We start from the raw sequence: 12755 nt of genomic DNA, 5'->3' as shown, positions 1-12755 counted from the left end.
TTGCCACTCAATTACTTGACTTTTGGGCTTTTTGCCACAGTAGGACTCTGCTACCAGACAGAGGAGCTTTTGTCCCAAACTCTGGGGTTTTCTCAGCTGCTGGTGGTATTAGTTGGGAGCCCTTCCTGAAGCCTCCACACTCTCTGGCAAGCTGGACACACACCGCAGTCTCTCCACCCTAGACCACAATCCAGGTTAAAGCAAGAGGGATTACCCCTCAGACTGGTTGCTTGGATCCTCTACACTCTGCAGTCCAGGAGCTAAAGCTGCCACATGGCAGTGGCTGCTGCACCACAGCCCTTAGCGGCTTCTCGCCTCGGGGGCAAAAGCTGAGGCACTCCCAACTACTGGGTCCCGAAGTCTATACTGCCCTGACCTCTCTCTTTGTCCTTTGCATCTATGTGTTGATAAATCTGGAAATGACCACAGGACCACAGCTCCAGGTGATCTGGAGTCCCTCCAGCTGGCGGCTGGTCAGGCCCGCCCTGGAGCTAAAACCTTGGCATGGAGCTGGGCTAGGCTCCCAGAGCACTGCCAGCCTGCTGGGCTGTTCTCAGTGGGAGGTTAGCCTCTCTGTGTCATTTTGTGGATTCTGCAGCTCCAAAGTTTGTTTAGAGTCCCCTTTTACATAAATTGGGGAAGGTGAAAGCTGGGAGATGCAGGGAGTACCTGATTCTACTCCACCATTTTAACCCCTCTAATTCTCCAAATTCATGTAGAATACATTCTCTGGCTCAACTATTTCGAGGCCACCTGGGTTATATAACATCTTAGGGTCTGAGGGTGTATGTAGGGTGTGTTGGTGGCTCTTTTCTCTGCCATTGGCTTGAGCCCCAGTTAACTGTGTTCCTCCATTGCTAGGACTCTACTTCCATTTGTCCTCTTAATATCAATTATTAGCTTGTAAAAAAGTGTATTTATTTCAAAAACATAGGTAAAATATATACATAATTTTCCCCCAGCACTTCCAGGGCATAATCCTCTCTGTATTACCTCAGTCTCAGGCTAGAGGATAGAATGGCTCAAAATTTAGCTCAGTTCCTATATAACATGTATGTAATCAATGATTGGTACATAGTTTGGTGGGACCAGTGCATTGTTTGGTGAGACCAAACATCTGATTGTTAAATTGAACTGACTTGAGCAGAAAATTCAAACTATCTGATAAGTAACATCCTGAACTGATATCAGAAAATGAAAGGTACAGTGTGATGAGCCTTCTGGCATGCAAATCTACTTGGAATGATTTTCAATACTCATATAAGTAAGTCTAACAGGGTTAGAGATAGTTAGGTTATCCTAAAACTGACTACTTTCTTTTGCATGTAAGTAAACCACCTTTTCTAAGCTCCTTTCACCTGAAACCAGGGCCATAGTTTTCCTTTAGCCAAAACCTCCACTCAGCCTAACAATGAAAGGAGGTGTGCAGTCTGAAGATAAAGTGGGAAGTGATGTTGATTGAAGTGTCTTCTTGCTTACCCAGTCACTGTTTTAATTCATTTTTGCAGAGGGTTGGGGGTGGGGAGATAGTTGAGGGAGGTTTGCAGGAATCATAAAGAACAGGTTTACATGGTTTATAAAATATTAAAAGTCAATGAGTATCTAGGTGTGGTGGTGAACACCTTTAATCCCAACTACGTGGTACTTGGGGGAGCTGATGAATTGCTTGAACTCATGTGGCCTGAGCTGCCTTTCCTATGTTCTAAGCCAATCAGGCATCTGCAATAAGTTTGCACAGATATAACACACCCTTGGGAGGGGGAGGTGTAGGTGGCAGTGCAGATCAGAAATGGAGCAGGTCATTCCTTCTGAATCAGTCAGCTGTGGGATCTGATCTGTTAGCAGTGGGATTAGGTCCATGAGTGACCACTACATTTCTAGTCTGGGTGAAAAATCACTGAATCTTATAGTTCTTGAGGTCCAAATCAAGGTAGGTTCTAAACCTCTGTCACTTTTCACTTATATCTGAATGCCTTACCATTATAGCCTGTTTTTTTCTTGACTTCTCTTCATAAAAATGAAGTTCACCACTCAGAAAAAGTTACAATTTATCATAATTTATCTGAGCAGTAAGAAGGCTTATTATTCAGAATTATAGATAAAACTTTAAAGAATCAGAAAATTTTGGATTTAATGTCTACCTTCTCCAGCAAAATAAGGGAGGAGAGGCAAACACTTCACCATGTGCATGGAGTTCTCTGAGAGGGAAAGCTCAGCATTTTCTAGCCCCAGCATCTTATTGCAACATCAAAGCTGTCCTATCTGTATTAGATGAAGACAGCTGTGACATCTTGCAGACAAGAGCATAATCCCTGTCAAACAGCAGAGGTCTCTGCTTCTACCTCTTTGTCTTCCTAGACTTCATTTCACCTTCTTTAATGTCCTTAAAAACATTTCACTTCACCTTCTCAGTCTCACTTAACTAACTTCTCAATGGAATCCAGAGGGATGAGAGGACTCCTGTTTCTCAGAGGAGCAGTGACAGTCTTGATATTCCCAGAAGCTACCACAGACATTACAGACAGTATTTCTTAGACCAACTCACCTATATGTTTTGTTTACATATAATTATTTGCATGTTGTCTCCCCCATTATACTACAAATTCCTTGGAAGCAGGACTTTTTTTTTTAGCATATCGTCAGTGCTTGATAAATAGATGTTGACTGACTTCTACAAATAGTACTACCGCCAATAGTCTGCTATATAAGAAATGCATGTTGGCACAATAATGTCAGAAATAAGATGAAATTTCCAGGGATGAAAGAATTCCCAAAATGTTAATCACACTTCAGGTAGGTAAATTGTAAATTGTAGAATTAAAAAAAAAAACATAAAATCTTTCATATATGAAAAGTTAATGTATTTGTTTGAATTAATTGATAATAAATGATATTTTCGATTCAACTTAATGTTATTTTCCTAAATATTGTGACTTCAGTGGGGACTCTTCCCCCCTTTCTATCCCTTTGTTTTCTAGGTGCTTCAAGAAGACTTAGAGCAAGAACAAGTCAGAGTCAATTCTCTCACTCACATGGTTGTGGTGGTGGATGAAACTAGTGGAGATAAAGCAACTGCTGACCTGGAGAAACAGTTGCAGGTAACTGACATATCTTTAACAGAATGAAAAGCAAACTGGGTATTTAGGATATTTCTAACTTAAAAGAATCTAGAGAGCAATATTGTTTACATTTATCAAAATGCACCATGATAAATTATCCCTCTTCCCTTATAAATAGTCACACACACACTCACACATGAACAGTCGCACTCTTGCACTCTCACATACTCACACACATTTCCTCTCATTTTGTGCGTACTATTTTCACTCATTAGAATGTTGGATTTTGGCAAATGATCTCATCTATAATTGAAAGAATTTCACTAGCTATAACTTAACCATAAGCAATGGAAAATAGTTGTTATAAATGTTAGGAATGGTGGATACTTACAAAATTACATTGCCTTTGTCCTTAAAAAACTTATCTATTATGAGAGGGAGGACAAAAATTTCAGTACAATAACCCTTATATTTTTGCATATGGTTATGCACTTTTGAACATTTTGGCTTAAACCTTATCCTTGGAAACATAACCCATGATCATTATGTGAGGACATATTCTGAATCACATTGCATGATAATGTTATAAAAAAACTACACCATGACATCACAAAATGCCTCTATATTATTTGCATTTTATGTCATTTATAGCATCATCTTTATTAACTACATATTTTACTACCATAATGTGGTAGAAATAATTAACAAAATGAGGTAGCATATGTATGTTGAGAAAAGGCTAAATAGTTATTTTTTATCAACTATATAAAAATATTTCATTATATATATATACTCAAGTAGCTAAAACAAGCTATAGTAACTAATCTCTGTGTAGACAAAATAGTGTTTTTTTCTACAAGTTTACACATTCTACAAATTAAATATTTCATTGAAAGTACAACTCTTTTTTTGCTTTTTAAACATTATTAATATTCTATAAATTGATATAGCAAAGAATCCCAACAAATTAGGTTTAAATAACTTTTATCAACTTAAGTTATTTTAAGTATTTTGTTTCCTAAGAGACTTATAACCAAATTTCTTTAATCTTTTCTTTTTAGCGTGTGTGCATGTATGCATGCGTTCATGTGTGCATGTGTGTTTGTGAAAGAGAGAGATGTTAGGGTGCTTTTTAAAAAATTCAACTGAAATGCATTTCCTCAGTTAACTGCCTCAGGCTAATAATCTCCCACAAAGATATGTCTCTTCAATCTCTAAATGATTAAGTTGGTGAGGGGCCAAGGGCACAGCATGCTACTTTCTGCTATGTCTCTGAGTTTCATTCATATGTTTACAAAGCTTGAATATATATATATATATATATATATGTGTGTGTGTGTGTGTGTGTGTGTGTGTGTGTGTGTATGTATAGCGAGAGAGTGACAGAGAGACAGAGACAGAGAGAGAGATAGAGAGAGAGTATGGATAGTGTGTGTGTATGTGTATTGAAATGATGATATTTATACATTTGAAGTCACTGAAGGACTAGATATTTTTCCAATGCTTCATTTTCCCTGAAAGTATGAAAAATGAAATACTATGCTGCTTTATTCTAGCCAGTACAGTGTCAAATTTTAAGGAGTTTCATAGTTCTCACATTGGAAATTATAGACTATTAGCAATTTCTGGGTCAGTCAGGAAATTCTACTTGCCATTTCTATGAATATGCCCTGGTTGACTCCCATGCTTAGAATATACTCCTTTCCCATACTTTCCTCTCTGAATCACTAATTTCTTTCAAGATTCTGCCTAAGCAACCTCTTTTATAGGTGGCCTTTCCCTGTGCCCCTACTTCTGGTGTTTCTCCCTCATATTCATTTTTCATGTGTGTGTGTGTGTGTGTGTGTGTGTGTGTGTGTGAGAGAGAGAGAGAGAGAGAGAGCATGGTATACTAATAGAGAGCTGGTCTAGTACTTGAGAAGATTTGGGTTCAATCTATACCTGACATATACTGACTACATGACTCTAGACCACTCACCGGAGCTCTCAACAACCTGGACACACTGTACCTATAAGTACCAGAGAAAGTGGCTTATCTACAATGGTAGACATTACTCACTGAGTTCCATGAACTGATGAAATACCATGTTTCCCCGATAATAAGACCTATCCAGAAAATAAGCCCTCCCCTTACTGTGTAAGATTCCTCTAAAATAAGCCTTCCCCCGAAAATAAGCCCTATTGAGATTGCTACTGTAGTGAAGGTGATCCCCTGCGCTACACGCTACATTATGGTACCCTCTGTATGCACCGCCCCCCCCCCCATGAAACGCACGCCACGCTCCGAGCTGCATCCAATCAGAGCTGCAGCAGTGAGCGCGTCATCCTGTTCTTTATTGAATTCATTATTGAATAAAGGTACATTTTTTTGTTCACATTTACCTGTTTATTAAAATTGCTGTCAATGTTCATTAAAATAAGCCCTCCCCTGAAAATAAGCCCTCTGGTGTTTTTCTATCCAAAAATATAATAAGACAGTGTCTTATTATCGGGGAAACACGGTAGTAGGTCATGTTAAAAAAAATGATATAGATTTAAATATAGGGGGATCACAGCATAAAAAAGAACTTATTAAATCAGAAAGGAGAAAGAAAGTTAAGATTAAAGCTGAATTTGATATTCTCTCCTTAACCTCACAGTTGGATATAGGAAAAATGACAGTATTCATTTCACATTCAGGCCAAAGAATAAAAGAAGGAGAATTAATGGAATATATGGGAAGCTATTCAAAATGGAAATGTATATGGGGAGCAACAAGTCTCCTGGCTCAATAAACTTGCTAAAATATGTAGGAACCTGATGTAGCAACCTTAAAGTCATGAACAAAGTCCTTTTTCCTATTTGAAGAAATCATCAATAATGTTTAAAACAAAGGCAGACCTGCTTTGAAGAAATGAAGAAACTCATGGAATAGCTAAGTTCCCTTTGGCTTTGATAGAGAGAATGATTAAGACACAATGACATTCCTAGAGTGATGCAAGCAAAAGGATAGATCTAATGGGGAGGAAGAGAACTGATATGTGAAAGAACTTGATACAGCTTATCAGGAAAATAAGACTCCCTCTTCAGACATTTAGTAGCTATATCAATTAAATGCTCTGTGCTTTATTTTCCTTATCATTAAACCAAGGAGGGTGCACTTGATGGTGTCTAATATCCATTGTAGCTCTAAATCTTTTATTGTATAACCTACTTTTTAGGGAAGGGATAAAACTAAAGCATAAAAAGGAAAATTTATCGGGATCCCATTCTGGAACCTTTAGGGAAAATGGGTGTGACCCAAATTAAGTTCAGAGAATGAGCAAAAAGCTCATTATGATTAAAACCTAGGGACACTAGAAAAATAAACCAAACGTCTGGACAGGAAAGAGGAAGCATAATCCATCTATGTCTATGAATCTTCCCCCCCCCCTAAAAAAAAACCCAACATTGGAGATAACCTTTATAGGAAGATAGATAGAGTATAGGAACCTGAAGTGGAGAAGACCTGAGTTCAACTCCAGTCTCATGCATTTAGTGGGGGTGTAACCCTGGGCTAGTCACTTAATTTCTGTTTGTCTCAGTTTCTTCATCTATAGAATGGACATAATAATAACACAAACCTCCCAGGTTTGTTGTGAGTATTAAATCACGTAATAATTCACTGTTTATTGCAGTGCTCTAATTCATATTAAACACTAAATAAATGTTAACTATTTTTATTATTACCAAAAAATTCTTGAACAAGGAAAATATCATAATATGTTAAAATACAGTTTTGGGTTAACATTACTTAGTTCATTCTTTAATCATTGTCATCAATGATTGCAAGAGTCTCTTCTTGGCATTCAATATCTTTATTTTCTGAGTGGAGAAAGGTGGGTCCTAGGGTCAATTTCTTCAGGGGATAGAGAAAGAAATATCTGCCCTTTGATGCACAATCTCTCCCTGAGAAGTCAAGGATCCTCCCAATACTTGAGGCACTCAGTTAAAGTTTGGTTTCTACCCTTAATCCATTTCTCTAAGAAAGGCCTTTCTCCCCTCTTCCCCACCACCTTCAATCCATTACCTACCTTTTATAAGTGGACAAGTCTATAAAGGATTATGGGGTTTAAAAAGTATTATTTCTTATTGTTTCCAGAGAAGCTGAAGAGGGCTCCTTTATTATGCTTCCACTTTATCTATCCTCCCTACTTGCTTCACTGAATTGCCATAGTCCAGTCAGCTAAGTAATCAATTAACATTTGCTAGTACTTAGTAGGTATGAAATGCTTTTTATAAATGGATAGATTAAACAGCCACTAACTCACAAGAATCTGGTTTATAGGAAGCCCATATATTGTTTACAATGTGACATATACCTCATCTTGTACCCTGGGATCTTGTGTACAATTTTCTTTCTTCTCATTGATATGTAAAATTAGAAATTAAATTCAGTCAAAAGATCTACCTATTAAAAAGCCTCACTAGCAAGCAACTTTTGAAGTAGAGATTAGTTTATAAATGATGGAAAGAAAACATAAATTAGAAAAATAGAAATTAAACATCTTTAGCAATTATATTTATATTTCCTGATATATAAAACTGAGTAGATATGGAAATACAAAACAGTGGTCCTAAATATTTGAGAAAGCATATCTGATGAATTATTATCAGATATTTTGCATATCATTTTTGCTAGATGAATGTGTAGATAGAGAACAGAACCAAGGAAAGATAGCCTTTTTTTAATTTCTTCTGGAAATATCAGAAATATTTGTAAAAACCATAAGAAAATACACAATAGTCTGGTTAACCTATCTGAAATGTCCTTGTTATTTCAAACATTTCATTGATTATGTGAGTACATAAATATTTTTAAAAAGAGAAATAATGAAGGTCATTGTTAATAGGAAAAGGAAGTTGGGAGGAAGAGAAAACCTATCCAGATACTAACGCTGTTCACTTTGGGGTAAAATAATGGGAAGTGTTCAGATGTTTTTTTTTTTCCAGTTCTTTACCTTCTACTTACCTAATAGACAAATTTATGAAAGGTGAGGGAGAAAACCAGCAGCAGTCTTTAAAACTGTTGTAAATATTTTGACCAAGACAAGGGACAGAGATGGTGCCAGGAAATTACACTAGAGCAAATCACAAGTAAGTGTTGGGTGTGAATGGGAACACTGCAGATTTTGATGTACAGACTCTTTAACAGTTTCCAGGAAACCAACCAACAAAATTCATGGTCTGCTAACTTCTATGTGACTATTTTTTTTTCTCACATGGATTACATGCCAGCCCCAACACATTGACCAGTCTTTCATTTTGGCAGCAAGTTCTTATACCACTGCAATCCTCCAGAAGCATTTAGCACACTGCATGAAAGACTTGGAAAAGCAAAATAAAAACCATCTGGTTTGCCTGTGGTAGAAGTTACTGCATAATATCTCTTTAGAATGTGGTTTACCACTAAATATCAGGGTCAGGATTAATGGTAATTGAGGGTGTTCCCAGTGTAGCTTAAAGTAGCTACAAACTATATCTTCAGTGTTTTGTTTTGTTTTGTTTTTATAAACAAGTTCAATTTGGTTTAATTAGGGTCTCTGATCACTACCTACCAGGATTTCACCTTTCCATGGCAACTTGGATTAGGCGATTTTGTTTTTGTTTGTTTGCCCCTGAAAGGCAACAAAACTTTCCTTGGGACTTGATTGATATAAGGAGCTACATTCTGATGGTCTCTGGCCATATTGATTTAGTTTTCTGGTGTAAGGGCATAAAATGGCTCTCCCATGTGGAGTTGTAGTCCCTTAGACTTGTCAGATGTTCCAGATCCCCAGAAGTTCCCATTCCTTGCTCTGTTAACAAAAACTTATTGGGAATGGAGAGGTAAGAGAAGGCAGAATCGACCCAACCTAAATGATTCACTATCCTTATTGAATATTCTTTCAATGATAATATATGAGACCTCCTTTTGTTAATTAATAAGTGACATGTGACTGCCTTATTTTCTGAACTTGAACTAACAGGGAAGCAGCCCCAAATTTAATAGAAAAGAACAATAAAGTAAAATTTTAAAATTCAGTTTCAAGTGGTCTATGTAACTAACAATCTTTTTTCATTTTTTTAAGATAAAACCCACATTCTAGAAACTAGAAGTACAGTTTTCTAAAATAAGCCATTATGTGTCATATTTCTTATGTATTTGATGGCAATGTTTCCAAGATTCTGTGTGGCATAATGTCTAGAGGATCACTCTCCAAGACTGTAAAACCTGAGTTAAAATTCTGCCTTTGTTATGACATTGGACTACTCATTTAAATTCTCAGTCCCAAGCAACACGATATTACTTTTTTTATTTTGATTTTTTGATGTATTATTTTCCCCAGTTACATGCAAAAACAATTTTTAACATTTATTTTTAAAACTTTCAGTTTCAAATTCTCTACCTTTCTTCCTCCCTACCTCACCCTCATTGACAAGGCAAGCAATTTAATGTAGGTTATATATGTGTAGTCATGCAAAGCATATCCCTAATAGTCATTTTGTAAAAGAAAACAGAGGGAAAAACTCTGAGGAAAAAAATAAAGTAAAAAAACAAACAATGTTTCAATCTGTATTCAGATGCCATCAGTTCTTCTGAGGATGGATAGCATTTTTCATCATATATCTTTCAAGGTTGTCTTGGATTGTTTGGTATTGCTAAGAATAGCTAAGTCATTCAAAGCTGATCATCCTACAATTTTACTGTTACTTTGTACACAGTACATATTACTTTGCATCAGCTTGTGCAAGTCTTGTTAAGTTTTTCTGAGAGTACCTTGCTCATTTCTCAATAGTATTCTATAATAATTACATACTACAACCTGTTCAGTCATTCCCCAATTGATGGGCATCCCCTTAAATTCTAATTCTTTGCCCCCATTAAAGAGCTGCTAAAAATATTTTTGTACATACAGATCCTTTTCCTTTTTTTTAATCTCTTTTGGGATACAAACCTAGTAATGGTACTCCTAGGTCAAAGGGCATGCTTGGTTTTCTAGGACCCTTTTGACATAATTCCAAATTTTCTACAGAATGATGGAATCAGTTTACAACTCTACCAATAGTGCATTAAAGTCCCATTTTCCCCAGATGTCCTCCACCATCTGTCATTTACCTTTTCTGTTCTGTTAGTCAATCTAATGAGTATGAGGTAGCACTTCAGAATTGTTTTAATTTGCATTTCATTTATCAATTGGAGAATGGCTCTTATTTTCATAAATTTGACTTGGTTCTCTATATGTTTGATAAATGAGGCCTTCATTAGAGAAAACTGCTTGATATATATTTTTTACTTTTACTATTGCTAACAGTATTTCCTTCTACCCTATCCCACCCTCCTTTTATTCTTTTCTCTTTCACCTTTCACCCTGTCCCTCCTCAAAAGTGTTTTGCTTCTGACTACCCCCTCCATCAGTCTGCTCTCCCTTCTGTCATCACTTCCACCCCCCACCCCTGCCCTTCTCTTATACTCTTCTGCTCCTAATTTTCTGTAGGATAAGATAGATTTCTATACCGAATTAACTGTGTATATTATTCTCTCTTTGAGCCAATTCTGATAAGAGTAAGGTTCACTCAATCTCCCTCACTTCCTCCATCTTCCCCTCCACTGTAAAAGCTTTTTCTTGTCTCTTTTATGTGAGATAATTATTCTATTCTATCTCTCCCTTTCTCTTTTTCCAAGTATATTCCTCTCCTACTCCTTAATTTTATTATTTAGATATCATCCCTTCACATTCAACTCACACCTGTGCCTTCTGTACTTCTAACTACCCTGATAATGAGAAATGTCTCATGAGGTACAAATATCATCTTCCCATGTAGGAATGTAAACTGTTTAATGTTATTAAGTCCCTTATGATTTCCCTTTTCTGTTGACCTTTTTATTCTTCTTTTGAGTCTTATATTTGAAAGTCACATTTTCTATTTAGCTTTGGTCTTTTCATCAGGAATGCTTGAAAGTTCTCTCTTTCATTGAATATCCATATTCCCCTGAAGGATTATATTCAGTTTTGCTGGGTAGGTGATTCTTGGTTATAATTCTATCTCATGTGCCCTCTGGAATATCATATAATAAAACCTCTGATCCTTTAATATAAAAGCTGCTAAATCTTGTGTTATCCTGACTGTGGCTCCATAATACTTAAATTTTTCTTTCTGGCTGCTTGCAATATTTTCTTCTTCACTTGGGAACTATAGAATTTGGTTATAATATTCCTGGAGGTTTTCATTTTGGATCTCTTTCAGGAGGTGATCAGTGGTTTCTTTCAATTTCTATTTTACCCTCTCATTCTAGAATATAGGTCAGTTTTCATTAATAATTTCCTGAAAGATGATATCTAGGTTGTGTGTGTGTGTGTGTGTGTGTGTGTGTGTAATTATGACTTTCAGGTTGTCTAATAACTGTTAAATTGTCTCTCCTGGATCTATTTTCCAGGTCAGTTGGTTTTTTCCAATGAGATATTTCATATTGTCACCAATTTTTTCATTGTTTAATTTTGTTTTATTGTTTCTTAATTTCACATAAAGTCATTAGCTTCCATTTGATCCATTCTAATGTTTAAAGAATTATTTTCTTCAGTGAACTTTTGGACCTCCTTTTCCATTTGTTCAATTCTGATTTTTAAAGCATTTTCCCCCTCATTGGCATTTTATACTTCTTTTACCATTTGTGTCTAATCTGTTTTTTTAATGTGTTATTTTCTTCACTGGTTTTTTTGTCTCCTTTACCAAGCTGTTGACTTATTTTTCATGATTTTCTTTTATCACTCTCATTTCCCTTCTCAATTTTTCCTCCACCTCTCTTAGTGGATTTTTAAAATTCTTTTTGAGCTCTTTCTTGGCCTGAGATCAATTCATATTTTTCTTGGAGGCTTTGGATGTAGGAGCTTTCTTCTTCTGAGTGTGTGTGTTTTGATCTTCCTTATTACCATAGTAACTTTATGTAGTCACAGTTTTTTTTTCTGTTGTTTGCTCATTTTTCCCAGCCTATTACTAGACTTTTAACTTTTTGACAAAGTAGTGCTCTGCTTTCAGGGTGGAAGGCACACTGTCTCAACCTTCAGGGGTTTTGTGCAATTGTTTTCAGAGTTATTTCTAGGGATCTATAAGTTTTCAGTTCTTCCAAGGTGGTATGATTTAAAAAGAGGTTTACTGTTCTCCTGGCTTGTGCTCTTTTCTGTGATTAACCACAAATACTCTTTTTTGCCCTGGCACTGTGAGAAGGGTCCCCTCACCAATGTTGGCTACGAGCTCTGCTATGCTAGTGCTCCTTCCTGTCCTGGGACTGCCAGCCAGGAATGCAACCCTGATGCAAGTATGGGCAAAGCAACGGAGTCCTGCCTCAATGCTAGCACAAAAGACCCCTGTAATTTTCTGACCAGGTTTTCCTACTCCCTTAACTGTGTGTGGCCTTTGAGTTCCAGAAACAGCCACTGTCTCAGCTACTGCTAATAGTCACTCCTGGGGTGGCTAGGTGGCTCAGTGAATAGAGCACCAGCCCTGGAGCCAGGAGTACCTGAGTTCAAATCCAGCCTCAGACATTTAACACTTACTAGCCATGTAACCTCGGGCAAGTCACTTAACCCCAATTGCCCTCCAAAAAGCAAAAATAAAAATTGTCTTGGGCTGGACAGTTGTTTCATTCTGTCTTTTTGTGAGTTTTGCTGCTCTAGAATTTGTTTAGAGTCATTATTT

General features: G+C 36.7%; 1 protein-coding gene across 8 annotated transcripts in view; it reads left to right on the top strand.

Annotated features, from left to right (window-relative positions):
• DMD (dystrophin) overlaps nucleotides 1–12755 on the top strand; it is a 2504498-nt gene that overhangs the window by 807240 nt on the left and 1684503 nt on the right. For 7 of the 8 annotated variants that reach the window (XM_069063824.1, XM_069063827.1, XM_069063826.1 and 4 more), the window contains one exon: nucleotides 2979–3098. In XM_069063824.1, coding sequence (XP_068919925.1) covers nucleotides 2979–3098 — 120 coding nt within the window. Of the gene's footprint in view, nucleotides 1–1799; nucleotides 1931–2978; nucleotides 3099–12755 lie in introns of those variants that run through there. The other variant, XM_069063830.1, reaches the window with a different exon arrangement.

The sequence above is a fragment of the Petaurus breviceps genome, unplaced genomic scaffold (assembly GCF_028583685.1).
Source record: "Petaurus breviceps papuanus isolate PSGF00001 unplaced genomic scaffold, PetGlider_PUasm1.0 90603, whole genome shotgun sequence".
NCBI classification, from domain to species: Eukaryota; Metazoa; Chordata; class Mammalia; order Diprotodontia; family Petauridae; genus Petaurus; species Petaurus breviceps.
The sequence above is the reverse complement of the archived record's forward strand: the minus strand, read 5'-3'. Positions and strand labels throughout refer to the sequence as shown.